At 52.0% G+C, this 14,156-nt stretch overlaps 1 protein-coding gene across 2 annotated transcripts; it reads right to left on the bottom strand.

Moving 5' to 3' along the window:
* Window positions 1-366: 366 nt before the first annotated feature.
* CASP2 (caspase 2) lies at window positions 367-13,997 on the bottom strand. 2 transcript variants are annotated; one of them, XM_029579486.1, is made up of 12 exons: window positions 13,809-13,997; window positions 12,878-13,022; window positions 9,889-10,056; window positions 9,662-9,734; window positions 9,411-9,505; window positions 9,141-9,317; window positions 8,828-8,956; window positions 5,588-5,678; window positions 5,395-5,455; window positions 4,965-5,114; window positions 4,499-4,608; window positions 2,543-2,679 (listed from the first exon to the last, which is right to left on the bottom strand). In XM_029579486.1, the coding sequence occupies exons 2-11, from the start codon at window positions 13,019-13,021 to the stop codon at window positions 4,539-4,541; spliced, it is 1,158 nt and encodes a 385-aa protein (XP_029435346.1). In that variant the 5' UTR covers window position 13,022; window positions 13,809-13,997; the 3' UTR covers window positions 2,543-2,679; window positions 4,499-4,538. The 2 variants fall into 2 exon arrangements, with proteins under 2 accessions (XP_029435345.1, XP_029435346.1); XM_029579485.1 differs by lacking the exon at window positions 5,395-5,455 and having other exon boundaries at window positions 367-2,679; window positions 13,809-13,980.
* Between the last annotated feature and the right edge of the window lie 159 nt (window positions 13,998-14,156).

Genomic DNA, 14,156 nt, shown 5'->3' with positions numbered 1-14,156 from the left:
GAGATCCTGCTGCGCTGAAGCTTGGGGACCACTGCAGAAAATTAAGCAGGCAGCCACCTCTGGGCTGCAGGGCCTGCACTTGAGAATCTAAATGAAGGTGAACAAGGGACTCAGCCCAAGGTCAATCTCTCTTTTTTTTTTTGGTAAGTACACATTGTGTTTCAGTTCTGATGCCCAGCTCTGCTACCCACGGTGCGTGTGATCCTGGGCTCACCTGGCGGCGGCATTACAGAGGCAGCCCGGGCAGAAAGGAGACCGATATTTAGCACGGCGACGCCCTGGTGCCAGCATCAACTGCATGCGGCTCTGGCGCCTTCCTGGGGAATCCCCAGTTTTCGGGAAATAACCAGGCGGCCATGCCAGAAATATTGAAACATAACGGTCTTTATTTAAAAAATAACGTTTGTCTTTCTTCTTCAACTCGATCCATAAAAATAGAAGATTCCAACAAGAAATAAAAAGGCAAAAACCTGTACAAATACCCCGCACATCCCTGCCAGCTCCAACCCCCCCGTCCCCCGAAACTGGCCCTTGGGAGTCACCACGCGTGCGCATTCCTAGACGGCTCCGTCTGGCGCAAGGTGCGTTACACAAACAGGAGGCCGGGGCTGGAATGGCACTGGGGGCCTGACCCGCCTGCGGCCAACACTGACCGTAGACGAGTGTGGGGCTGGAGGAAAATTCTGGACTCTGTGCAGGGCGAGGATGTTCCTTGTGCACCCCTGAAATACTGCTCGGCACACCAAGGTGGTCACATCCGTTATTCTTACAGCTGCCATGCTGGCTCAAGATTGTCAGAGTATCAGTGCGCCTTGCAACGGGGCGGGGCCTTCCCCCTCTCCCTCCCTACCTAAAAATCAATTCACTTACAGACAGATTAAACATTTGCAGCAAATACACACACAAAAAAAACAAAAACAGTGCAGCAAGCACGCAAATCCATTTTCTACACAAATTTCGAAATGGCTGCATCTTATTGCTCGAGGATCTTAAGCTTCGAGAACGGAAATGAAAAAAGATAATATCCATTGAGAAATAAAATTCTGCAGGGGCGGGCTTCCAAAACGGAAAAAGTGCTTGCAGGCCTTTTGCTTCTAACGGCTAAATTTTGCCCTTTTCCCCCCACTCAAAATAAAATCTGCGGCCCCAAACATTCCTGACAGCAGGAGGAGATTTCGACACAGTCCATGGTCAAACCTCTCCCTCTGGGAATGAAACCCAAAGCAGAACGGAAAGTAGGGGGGGGAAGCGAAAAGTTGCTGGCAGTGAAGACCAAGCGCTGCGCTATTTTAAAATCTCGCTATATTTTTTTCTGAATAAAGTTATTTTTAAATCCACTGGGGCAGATGGTGGGCAGCAAACCTCTGTGCTGGCCGCAAGGGGAGCCGAGAATGACATAGTCAGATGCAAGGCGCAGCAGAAAAACGTTGGGGTCCCTGCCGCAGCTACCCCACTTCTGACCCAAACATACTGGCTGGTGCCGGGAGGGACCTGCAGGCCCGGTCACCGTCAGCGGTGAGGAAGAACACTGCAGCATGCATGGGGGGGGGGTGGCGAATGGAGAGAGACGCTGGCGTCTCCAGGCAGTGCAAAGGCGTGGGAGGAAATACTGTAACCCTCTCCATTCATTCCCCACCCCCACCCACCCCCCAGCGGGGAGGGCCGAGGTGATCCCACGCGCCAGATATCCGAAGAGCCTCCTGAACCCGGGCCGGTATCGGACAACGAGCTTGCCGTGTAGAAGTAACTGGAAATATTTCTGGGGGAGGCAGAGGCAGCGGCAGGCACCGCCTCCTCCTCCCATATGAGATGATGAAGAAGCCCTTTAACCCAGCCCAAATGCATTATAGGCTTACAGTATGAAGATGCATAGATTCAGATTCAAAAAGAAATCCAGGACATAAAAAAAAAACACCCCCCATACTTGCAGCTCTCTCCTCCCTGTTCACCCGATGCAAAGAAGGGGAGAGAACTGGGTCCTTCCCCCCAAAAGCAAGAGATTCCAGTTAAAACCCCTTCCCTCTATGGCAGGTGAGGTTTTCATGGAGGCAAAGTGAACGTCCATCATGGCTCAGCCATGCGAGTCCCAGGAGACAGAGTGGCTTCTAACTGTACGGCCTTCTCTTTCTCCTCTTGCAGCTCCCGGACCCCTCTTCTTCTCTCAAAATCTGCACAGTGCTGAGGCTCCAAAAAAAAAAAAAAACCGAAACATGGAAAGGTCTGTGGCTTCTGGTCCCGAGAAAGTGTGCAAAAAACCCATCAGTTTTAGAAAGAGGTATAAAAGAGAACGATCCCTCATTATAATCCGCTCCTCAGGGTCACAGAGTGCAGAAGAGCAAGTGCCGTGTTTGTGGGCTGCCCACATTTCCTGTTCCCACAGGACGAGATCATGCGGATACGGACTGGCTTCCTTCTTCCATGGGGTGCTACTGTGTTTATTGCCCTGTCAAGTTTCCTTTCCCTGTCCCGGGGGCAATACTGAACATATGAGGCCTCCCTCGAGGGCGCTATCTGGCAGATATACTCCTCCATCATTTCCAAGGCTCATTTGGCTGCTGAGTACCCAGGAAAGAGATAGAGGTCTTTGCAGAGGCTGCTGCAGTATTCTGACATCTCCTTACAGCGATGGAAATCTGTACCGGGGGCATAACCCTCTCGCTGCTTGATCAGTCCATTCACCTGGGAAGCAGAAGATTGGGGAGGGTGTGGTGAGATTACAGCTCTCACACCGCTGCACCCTCCTGATCTCCCATCCCCACTGCCTCCTCTGCTGCTCAAAGCTCCACTCTCACCTCTCCCTCCTGATCTCCCATCCCCACTGCCTCCTCTGCTACTCAAAGCTCCACTCTCACCTCTCCCTCCTGATCTCCCAGCTCCCACCTGCACTGCTCCCTCTGCTGCTCAAAGCTCCACTCTCACCTCTCCCTCCTGATCTCCCATCCCCACTGCCTCCTCTGCTACTCAAAGCTCCACTCTCACCTCTCCCTCCTGATCTCCCATCCCCACTGCCTCCTCTGCTACTCAAAGCTCCACTCTCACCTCTCCCTCCTGATCTCCCAGCTCCCACCTCCACTGCTCCCTCTGCTGCTCAAAGCTCCACTCTCACCTCTCCCTCCTGATCTCCCATCCCCACTGCCTCCTCTGCTGCTCAAAGCTCCACTCTCACCTCTCCCTCCTGATCTCCCAGCTCCCACCTCCACTGCTCCCTCTGCTGCTCAAAGCTCCACTCTCACCTCTCCCTCCTGATCTCCCACCTCCACTGCTCCCTCTGCTACTCAAAGCTCCACTCTCACCTCTCCCTCCTGATCTCCCATCCCCACTGCCTTCTCTGCTGCTCAAAGCTCCAATCTCACATCTCCCTCCTGATCTCCCATCCCCACTGCTCCCTCTGCTGCTCAAAGCTCCAATCTCACCTCTCCCTCCTGATCTCCCATCCCCACTGCTCCCTCTGCTGCTCAAAGCTCCAATCTCACCTCTCCCTCCTGATCTCCCACCTCCACTGCTCCCTCTGCTGCTCAAAGCTCCAATCTCACCTCTCCCTCCTGATCTCCCATCCCCACTGCTCCCTCTGCTGCTCAAAGCTCCACTCTCACCTCTCCCTCCTGATCTCCCACCTCCACTGCTCCCTCTGCTGCTCAAAGCTCCACTCTCACCTCTCCCTCCTGATCTCCCATCCCCACTGCTCCCTCTGCTGCTCAAAGCTCCACTCTCACCTCTCCCTCCTGATCTCCCACCTCCACTGCTCCCTCTGCTGCTGAAAGCTCCACTCTCACCTCTCCCTCCTGATCTCCCACCTCCACTGCTCCCTCTGCTGCTGAAAGCTCCACTCTCACCTCTCCCTCCTGATCTCCCATCCCCACTGCTCCCTCTGCTGCTCAAAGCTCCACTCTCACCTCTCCCTCCTGATCTCCCACCTCCACTCCTCCCTCTGCTGCTCAAAGCTCCAATCTCACCTCTCCCTCCTGATCTCCCATCCCCACTGCTCCCTCTGCTGCTCAAAGCTCCACTCTCACCTCTCCCTCCTGATCTCCCACCTCCACTGCTCCCTCTGCTGCTGAAAGCTCCACTCTCACCTCTCCCTCCTGATCTCCCACCTCCACTGCTCCCTCTGCTGCTCAAAGCTCCACTCTCACCTCTCCCTCCTGATCTCCCACCTCCACTCCTCCCTCTGCAGCTGAAGGCTCCAATCTCGCTGCTCCCTCTTATGCCCCCATCCCTCCCACTCCCTCGCTGTGCTCCCAGCCCCCACCGTCACGCTCTCCTGCACTCCCAGTTCCTTTAGCATTTACAGTTTCCACTCCCAGCCCCCACTGCCACCTTCTGTGCTCCCGACTTGCTGTTCCCTCCTGCGCTTCCAGCTCCAGATTCTCCTTTCTGTGCTCCCACTTCCTTCCTGCGTTAACAGCTCCCACCCCCATCTCTACTTGGTCCCTCCTTAGCTTAGAGGCTCAGACTTTCTCTCCCCCCCCCCCCCCCATGCTGCAGGCACGGCTCCCACCTTCACCAGCATGTCGGCCACGTGCATGTGCCTGGCGTTCTCAGAGAAGACGGCGGTGAGGGCCTCGACGTACCAGGAGCCGCGCTTGGTGTTCCGCAGGGCGGCAGTACCTGCAAACAAAACGATACCAAGGAGATGGGCTCAGTGGCAAACAAGGGACTCGGAGGTGGGGGGAGTATGAGGAAGAAAACAGAGAGAGAGCGAGAAAGAAGAAAAAATACAGGAAGGTGACAGTGAGACATGGAGAAAAAAGTGGGCGAGAGACAGAGAAGAGAGAAACAGACTGGAAGACAAAAGAGAAAGAAAGGAGACAGGCAGAGCAGGAGGAGGACTGGGAGATTTCATCATAGTCAGGAAGGAGATGAGGAGCAGGAGCAGGCTGGGGTGAAAGGGCACCCTACAGACAGGAAGGAGAAGGGGAAGAAGAGAGGTGGGTGGGAAAAAGGGGAGTGGGTTGGGCGAGTACCTTTTAGACAGGCGTAGCCGCAGATCATGTCCGACTGGGAGGGCAGCCGCACCCTCAACCGCTCCTCCTTCCCAGCATCTGTCTCCTCGCAGCCCGGAGATTCGGCACGCTCCTTCCCGTCCCGCTGGTCCACGCCCCGGTCCGTCTCGTCTGCAAGAGAAGCAGCTTGAGGTGCAAGAGCCTCGCTCTAACTTCACCACATGCGAGGATCATGAGAGACAGAAAGGAGGGAGGGGGTCTTGCCCCAAAAACACGCCACCTCCCTGCACCCCATGCGGAGAGAAATCCGAAGCAAGCAGCCTCGCAAACACCCCGTAACGTGTCACAAAGCAGGCACGCCATGCAAAGGGTGAGGGCGAGTCAGAACGTGCCGGGAGGGATCTTACAAACGAACACCATGCCTCAAGAGAGGACCCGAAAGGGAACTTACAGAGGAGCTGCCCCGTAGAGATGGGGAACAGACAGGGAGCGAAGGAAGACCCGAGACAGACCTGGTGTAAGGTGGGGGAGGGGGGGGAGAAAAGAGGACAGTGAGCGACCCAGAGAGGTGGGGGGCGCCAGGACAGAAGGGCGAGACTACCCGTTCCCTCCCTCCCCGGAATATAAGTCCCCCTGCCACACACCTCCACGACAGGCCTGCAGGAAGAACATCTTGGGCTTGTTCTGGAGGCTGGGGCAACTGGCGTTGTCAAAGAGGCGGAAAACGTCTTGCAGCTGCAGGAGACAGGGGACAATTTACAGAGGACAAAACAGATTCGTCGAGAAGAAAGGGAAAATTGGTTCTTACTTGCTAATTTTCGTTCCAGACTCCTGGGTTTTGCCTCCCTTCCAGCAGATGGGAGACAGGGAAAGTTCCTTAGGCACCGTCCCCATGAGAAACCTGCATCTCCTCAGTATTTATCAGTACCCATGCAGAAATGTGACCAAAAGCCTTAAATCGATTAACTCTAAATAGCTCCCCCAGAACGAGCAGGGGATAAGGAAAATTCGTAAGAAACTCCAGAGAACTTCTTAAAAGGATTATTGAGAAACCTTTGCCATTCTTCAGAAAAAATCAGAATTAAGAAAAAAAAACCAAAACAGATTGAGCGGGCTCTCCAGCAACTCCTCTACCTCAGTGGGTGGGCGTCTAGACTGATCTGTGGTACTACCGGATCAAAAATTAGCAGGTAAGAACCAGTTCTCCTTTCCCTGTACTTACCCAGATCAGTCCAGACTCCTGGGATGTTGCACAAAGCTTCCCTACACTGGGTGGGACTGTGAGAGTCCTGCTCGAAGAACACTTCTACCAAAATTGTCAACGTCCGGAGCCTGGATGTCAAAACTGTAGTGTCTGGCAAAGGTATATAAAGATTTCCAAGTAGCCGCCCTGCAAATCTCTTATGGCAAAACCAGTTGGCACTCAGTCCTGGAGGCCGCCTGCGAACGGGTAGAATGTGCCCTTGACCACGACAGATATATGCGGAACCAATAGCCTCTTTCAACCAACGCGCAATTGTGGCCTTTGATGCCTTCTGACCCTTTTTTGCACTACTCCATAGCACAAAAAGGTTGGTGACCTCTAGATACCACAACAAGGCCCTTCTAACATCCAGACGCCTCAACTCCTTTGCATGAGGCGCATCAATCTCTAGCTCTGTAAAGGCCAGAAGCTCCACTGACTGACTTAAGTGGAACGCTAAAACTATCTTCGGCAGAAAAGATGGAACTGTCCTCGGAGAGATTCTGGAATCCGAAATCCACAAAAAGGGTTCCCTGCAAGACAGGGCTTGAAGTTCAGACACCCTCCTGGCTGAACAAATCGCCACCAAGAAAACCACTTTCAAAGTGAGATCTTTTATGGTGGCCCTCTTAAGAGGCTCAACTGTGCTTCACACATGCCGAGGACCAAGTTAAGGCTCCAAGAAGGACACACCTTACGAACAGGTGGGGGGTGCAAGAGCTTCGCTCCTTGGAGGAAACGCACCACATCCAGATGCACAGCCAGAGTTAAACCATGAATCTTGCCCCACAAGCAGCCCAAGGCTGACACCTGCACCCTCAGGGAACTAAAGGACAAACCTTTTGCGAGAAGTCGGCAAAGAGTCTGAATATCTGCAACCGATACTTGGCGAGGATCAACTCCCTGTTGTATATACCAAGACTCTCCAAACCTGGACATACGCCAAGGAAATAGCGGTTTTATAAGCCTGCAGCAGAATAGAAATAACATCCTCCGGATAGCCTTTCTTCCTTAATTGCCTCCTTTCAAAAGCCAAGCCGCTAGACAAAAACGATCCTCATGATCGAAAAATATAGGGTCCTGTTGCAGAAGATTTGGCAGATGACGCAGTCTCAGGGGCCCGTCTACTGCTAGACTGACCAGATTTGGGTATGAACAAGAAATAGATTTCTTAACGGCCGAGCAAACTGTAACACATAACCTAGTCTTCACACTTAGAACCCACTGGTCCGACGTGATCTTGACCCACTCCTCGTAAAAAGAGTCAACCGACCCTCAATGACAGGAACCGAGGAATAGGTCGGCCGCACCTCATTGTGTGGATTTGACTCCGCTAGACTCTTGGCCGGGCCTTCCCGCTTTGCTCTGCGTCCACGAAAGGATTGGGGCCAAGACTGAGACCTCCCCGAGGTCTGCTCTGATGGAAATGCCTTTGGCCGCGAAAACAAGAGCGAACCGGTAGAAATCCTTTAGACTCTTTTGGCTTGTCCTCCAGGAGCTTTTGCACCTTATTATCTCTGAGCTGCTTTATCAGCTGTTCCAACTCTTCCCCAAAAAATAGCTTGCCCTTAAAGGGGAGCACTCCAAGCTGAGCCTTCGACGAAACACCTGCTGACCAGTTTCGCAACCACAAGAGACTCCTAGCCGAGATTGCAGACACCACTGTCCCGGAGGAGGACCGAATAAGATCATATAAAGCATCAGCCCCGTAAGCCACCGCTGCCTCTAAGAGTTCCACCTGCTCAGACTCCTAGGGCGAGAGATACCTGGCACTTTGCAGCTGTTGCACCATCTTAGACTTGCTTGAAGCATAAAACTGCTGCACACTGCTGCCCAGATACCTAGAGCAGAGACCTAAAAAATGTTCTTAAGGTACACTTTGAGCTTCTTATCTTGGAGATCTTTCAGCGCCACCACTCCTGCTACTGGTATGGTAGTTCTTTTAATGACTGCCAATACAGACGCATCCACCTTAGGCACCCTCAAAAGCTCCAGAGTTTCTTCAGGCAAGGGATAAAGCTTGTCTATAACTCTACAGACTTTGCTGGAGGGGGAAAGGAGCTGGACCACCAGCTGTCACCCCTGATGCCCAGAAAGAGCAAATCTGGGGTTCCCAATCCCTGCTCATCCTCCAGCTGCTGCCAGGGGGAATGGTCCCACCAGGACCTGCCAAACCCCTGGGAGGATAAAATCCGCTTCTTCTCCTAATTCCATTCTTTTTCCTTTTTTTAACTCGGGTTCAGGAGCGCAGGTTTTGCACCTCCTCTATGTGCTGGAGACAGAGAAATACTGAGGAGATGCAGGTGGCACACCAAGTTATAAGGCGGTGCCTAAGAAACTTTCTCTGTCTCCATCTGCTGGATGGGAGGCAAAACCCAGGAGTCTGAACTGATCTGGGTACGTACAGGGAAAGAGAGAAGTTACACAGCAAGTATGAGAACAAGTGAAAAAAAAAAAAGTGACAGGAATTAAGACGATAGGGAAAAAAGAGAGAAAGTGCTCTTCTCTCTCACCAGGTGAGACAAATAATTAAACAGTGAGGGGATGTCCGCAATGGCATCCCTCCCCACTCCAAATGTCCGGTACCTGCAGCAGCTCTTTTATTATCCAACCTATCCCTCCCCATCCCACCTCAAAGTACCTGCAGCAGCTTCCCATCAACACCATAGATCGCACCCTCAACACCATGAGAGAGCAGCGCCACCATGCACGAGTCCATGCTGAGGTGATCTGGCAGGTGGGAGAAGTTCTCCAACTCCAACTGCATCTCCTAGGGAAGGAAATATGTGAGGAGATACAGAAAACAGAAACACACCCCGCATGCTCTCACGGACCCCAAGGGCCCCCCTCACATGCCTCAGGGCTTTCCCTCCTCCTATATCCAAGAACCCCCACATCCTAAGACACAGATCATATGCCCAGGGAACTCCCCTTCCCCTTGACTTGCTGCTGACCTGCACATTGAGGTTGCACCGGACAGTGACTTGGTACTCCAAGCTGCTGAAGAGCCGGACCAGCGCATCCTGGTCTACATCAGCCCCCGAGCGGAAGTCTAAGTCCTCGCAGCCTTGGAACTGGATGTTGCTGATCAGCAGTGCCTTGCCCCGGGGCCGCGAGGTCATGGCGTATGCCTGGCCCGTGGAGAAAGAGAGGGAGGGGATGAGTTACAGGGGACGTGAGCACTCCCTCAGCCACTCTTGCACAGCACTGCACGGGGCCCTTACCGTGCGGTGGTGAGTGCTGTAAAAGTCTGCGGTGCAAGGCTTCACCAGGGGACTGAGGGGCCCATCACCACCATCCAGGGAGTACTCCATCGGCTCTGACAGAGGCAACAGAGAGGTTGTGGGAAGAGAAGAGAAACGTGGGATGCAAAGAGAGAACAAGACAGAGATACTGTTAGTCAAATTCATGCCTTGGCTGCCACCAACCATGCCTAAGACCTTCCTTCCTGGCAGAGTGTGGCGGCGTCTCTCACCTTGCCAGCACCTCTTCTTGGCAGATGGGCCACACTCCTGCACCGGCAGAGGTGCCAGGAAGACATGGTTGTGCTATGGAGAGCAAGGAGAGAAGAAAGAAATCAATGGAAAAAGAAAGGGCAGTGCAGGCCGAGACAGCGGCTCTGCCAGTGATTAGCAGCATTCCAGCCGCATCCCTCGCGAAGCCTTTCCTTCTCCGGCGGTTTCTTGGACCCGTGTTCCTTACCCCGGGGCCGCTCTTTTCCGAGGCTGGCACCGTGGCCAGCAGCAGGTCTGCTAGGTGCCCCTGACTGGACTCCCGCAGGGCCTCGCAGAAAGTGGGGAAGGCACGGGGCCCTCTCTTCGGCAGCATGTCCAGCAGTGCCACACTCTGCCGAAAGCTTCCAGGCTTGGCCTGAAGAAGAGACAAGGGAAAATTAGACCTTCCCAGTATGGGGCATTATTGCTTCGTTCTATATACCTGCATTGTCGCCTTCTACCCCATCTCCTGGTCCTTACAGCCTCAAACTCAGATAATTATTTGGCATGTTCTGCATTCTCGCTCATCAGTGTTTGCCCTGTTGATCCATATACTACCAAATGTGCTCCGATGTTCCTTGCCAATGATCATAAGAACGGTCATGTTGGGTCAGAGCAAGGTCTATCAAGACCAGCATCATAAGAACACAAGACCTGCCATACCAGGTCAAAATGAAGGTCCTTCAAGCCCCACAATCTTATTTCCAACACTGGCCAATCCAGGACACAAGTACCCGCCAGATCCAATTCCTGTTCCTCACTCTCAGGGACAGCGATAGCTTTCGTTAGTCTGCCTGGCTAATAATGCGTTATGGACTTGCCCAAACTCTTTTAAACCCTGCTGTGCTCGCTGCCTTGCTCACATCCTCTGGCAGCTCGATAGTGCGCTGGGTGATAAAGCACTTCCTACGATCTATTTCATATCTGCTGGCTGTTAGTTTCCTGGAGGCTCCCCTTGGTTTAGATTTATTCGAGAGGGTAAATAATCATCTTTTGTTTACCCGTCCCAGCCCACTGCTGATTTTATTAACCTCTCTCATGTCCCCTCTCAGCCGCCCATCACAGGAGAGATGCCCCTTCCCCTCTATCACTTCTGTCGCCCTCCTCCGCACCTTTTCTGGTTCTGCTCTGTCTTTCTTGAGATGGGAGGACCAGAACTGCTCACAATACTGGAGGTGTGGTCGCAGGATGGATCAATACAGAGGCAAGAGGATATTTTCTGTTTTATTCTGCTTTCCTTTACGGCTCATCCCTAGCATTCGCTTTGCTTTTCTGACTGTCGCCATGCACTGAGCTGAGGATTGCAAGCACTCCAGTGACCTTGTGCTGGGTGCTGACCCCCAGCACAGAGCCCGGCATGGTGCACCTGTAGCTGGGATTATTTTCCCTTGTCTGCATCACTTTGCACTTTTCCATATTAAATTTCATCTGCAGGGGGTTGGTGACCCTTTGGTACTCTCGGTCCGGTATTCAGTGGTGTGTAAATCTGGTGGTGCAGATCCCTCCCCTACACAAGGCAGCTGAGGCCGTTGGGAACCTGCTGGCAGCTCTGCAGATATAAGCCTGGTGCAGGAAAGTATGCCCCTTTATTCTTTGTTTGCTTTTCTGGGACGTTAAAGTTGATAAAGGAAAAAAAAAAGAAAGCAAGCTAGTTTACACAGGCAGGAAATTAATTCCTGTTTGGTGGTGCTTGTGCTCTCGGCAGCGATGAGGAGAGCAGAGGTAGATGTGACCAGCTGATGGCCGAGTGGGGAAAGTCTCTGCCGGAGCGCTATCTTGACCACGTGGGTAATGGCGCACGGGTCGGCTTGCCGCTCCTGTGGGGGAGTGCGATCGCGTCTCAGTAGGGCCGGTCTCTGCGAGGGCTCCGATTTCGGAGCGGCCTGGGAGGGAACGGGGGAAGGCAGCGCGGTGCGCGCAAGGTGCACAATTGAGCACCCCCTTGCGCGCGCCAACCCCTATGTTATAAATTCGGGCATATATATGCGCTCCTTTTAAAATCTACCCCTTAGGGAATAGCCTCTGCTATTAATTGCTCAAAACATGGCTTTTAAATGCTAATTAAATGGTAATTAAATGCTAATTAAATGCTCAAAACATGGCTTTTAAATGGTAATTAAATGGTAATTAAATGCTCAAAACATGGCTTTTCCACCAGGCCTTTCCAGACTAGCCCCCCCTCTCCCACTATTCACCCCAACCCCTCCCCCTTCTTCGATGTAAATATATTTATCCTCATACCCACCCTGAATCTTTATAAACATGTTATGTTCTATATATCAGCTTTTGCAATTTTTGTAGATATGTTCATATCCCTCCACTCCCCCACCTCTCTTTCTTTCCTAGCTTGATATCTGGCTCCTCCTCACAGCCTCTTTTCTGTTGTTTATTGTTCTCATATTACCCCCCTCCCCGTTTAATGTAATTTCTACCTTTCGTTATGATGTAAACCGATATGATGTGTATTTTAATGTCGGTATAAAAAAGCTGTTAAATAAATAAATAAATAAATAAATAATTGCATCAGTAGCATGGGATCTTCTTAGTGTTTGGGATCCTGCCAGGTTCCTATGGCCTGGATTGGCCACTGTTGGAAACAGGATGCTGGGCTTGATGGACCCTTGGTCTGACCCAGTATGGCAATTTCTTGTGTTCTTATTCAGTCTCCCGCTCTCACAAGGTCCTTCTGCAGTTCCTCGCAATCCACTGCTGCCTTAACATCTTTCAACAATTTTATGCCATCTGCATATCTGATCGTTCGCTATTCCAGATCATTTAGGAATATGTTAAAACAGCACCGGTCCCAGTAGCGATCCCTGTGCTGCTCCAGTAACGACCTTTCCTCCATTTGGAAAGCTGACCCCTTAGTCCTACCCACATCTGGCAGATGTCTTTAGAAATTCCAAATACGCTGTTATTTATCATTCATTTGATTTACACTCTGCTTTCTGGCACTCCAAAGTGGACTGCATTCAGGTAGAGATATTTCCCTATATCGACCGGCTCACCTTTGTCTGCAGATCTTACCAAAAATATCTAAAAGATTGGTAAGGCCCTTGACAAAACCCCGCTGGCTCTTATTTTGCCCAGCACCCACACCTCTCTTGACTGAAGAGGGAACAATGTCCCTGTAAGTCCATAGACGTCACAAGCTCGGCCGAGCGTCTCGCCGAAGGGCCCCGCACCGGTCCGTATACCTCTATAAGCTCTCTCATTGCAAGGGTGATGACGTCCTTCTCCATCAGGTACTCCAGAAGCTCCCCTAAATCCAGCTGTCTGGCCAGGGACACCCGTATCTTCTTCAGGGCCTCCTGGTGCGGCGTCGCCATGCCTCCAAGCATCCTAACGAGAGACAGAAGACAGGCTAATGCCACAAGAGAGAGGCAACGGTTCCTCTCGTATAACTAGACGCCATCGGGACGGAATCAGGGAGGACAAGCATGAGTTAGCAATCAGTCTCAGAGAAAGCCCAATATTAGAGCGGTCATGCTAGAAGAAAGCAAGGTTTTTATGTTAATTGCTATCTTTTATGGCATTTAATTCTTTTCTTAATTTCATTTGTATTTTATGTTTTGTTTTAGATGTTTTTTTAATTCAATGTTTTATTTGATGTTATTTATATTGATGGTGTAAACCATTGTTTGTTATGCAGAATATCGTATACAAAATAATATAAATAATCACTCAGGCTAAGCACCAGTGATCAATGATGACGTCAAAGAAAGTGTTATATTGAGGTAATCACTCAGGTTAAGCACTCCTTATCAGTAATGAAGTCAGAGAAAATGGTTTATTGACCCAATCACGTTATCGAAGTATGACGTCAAAAGGAAAGGGCTATTATCAGCCGATGACATGAGCACCAGAGAGCTTTCAACGCGCAGGTGAAGAGGCTCCACCCTCTCACTTCGAGCGTCGGCCGTTGGAATGTGGGCGGGAAACCATGCGCGCACGAGCGCAGAAAGGAGGGGTGTGGTCCCGCATCCACTCCCAAGCCGGGGGGGGGGGGGGGTCCTGCCGCGAAATAGCAAGAGCGCGCGCACCTTTCTGGTCAAAGACGGTTGAAAAGGTCTCGCGCCGCGGGGGTAGCTGGAAACCACCCTGCGCGCGCCACCGCTGGCTACCTACCTTCTTCCTTGTCGGCTGCAGGGGCAGAGTGAGAGCGAAGAGTGCTTGCAAGATTCTACGGCACAGAAGCGCGAGGAGGCGCCGCCACTTCCCGCCCGTGCAAACCCGCTCCCCCGCGAAAACAAACGCGGAAACCCTGCGCGCCCCCCCGCGCATGCGTCAGTTCAAAAAATAATAGAAAGAGCAGGGTGGGAGGAGAGAGGGTGGAGGAGGGTTGTGACATCACACTGGCGGAAATGACGCAGAAGCTAAAGCGCGCGAAAACCCCCAACGAAAAAACGCTACAAGCCTCTGCTCCTAAATTCAACGAACTTTATTGACTCCTCAAAAGTGGGAAAGGAACGCGAG

This window comes from Rhinatrema bivittatum, chromosome 16, assembly GCF_901001135.1.
Source record: "Rhinatrema bivittatum chromosome 16, aRhiBiv1.1, whole genome shotgun sequence".
Classification (NCBI taxonomy): domain Eukaryota; kingdom Metazoa; phylum Chordata; class Amphibia; order Gymnophiona; family Rhinatrematidae; genus Rhinatrema; species Rhinatrema bivittatum.
The sequence above is the reverse complement of the archived record's forward strand: the minus strand, read 5'-3'. Positions and strand labels throughout refer to the sequence as shown.

Bases quoted from the DNA above. Each gene is read 5' to 3' on its own strand.
- CASP2 (XM_029579485.1), bottom strand. From the start codon at position 13,021: ATGCTTGGAGGCATGGCGACGCCGCACCAGGAGGCCCTGAAGAAGATA. The intron at 10,057-12,877 runs GTATACGGACCG...TCTCTTCTTCAG, and splicing joins CAATGAGAGAGCTTATAGAG to GCCAAGCCTGGAAGCTTTCG. The intron at 5,115-5,587 runs GTGTGTGGCAGG...CTTCTCTTGCAG, and splicing joins CCTGCAGGCCTGTCGTGGAG to ACGAGACGGACCGGGGCGTG.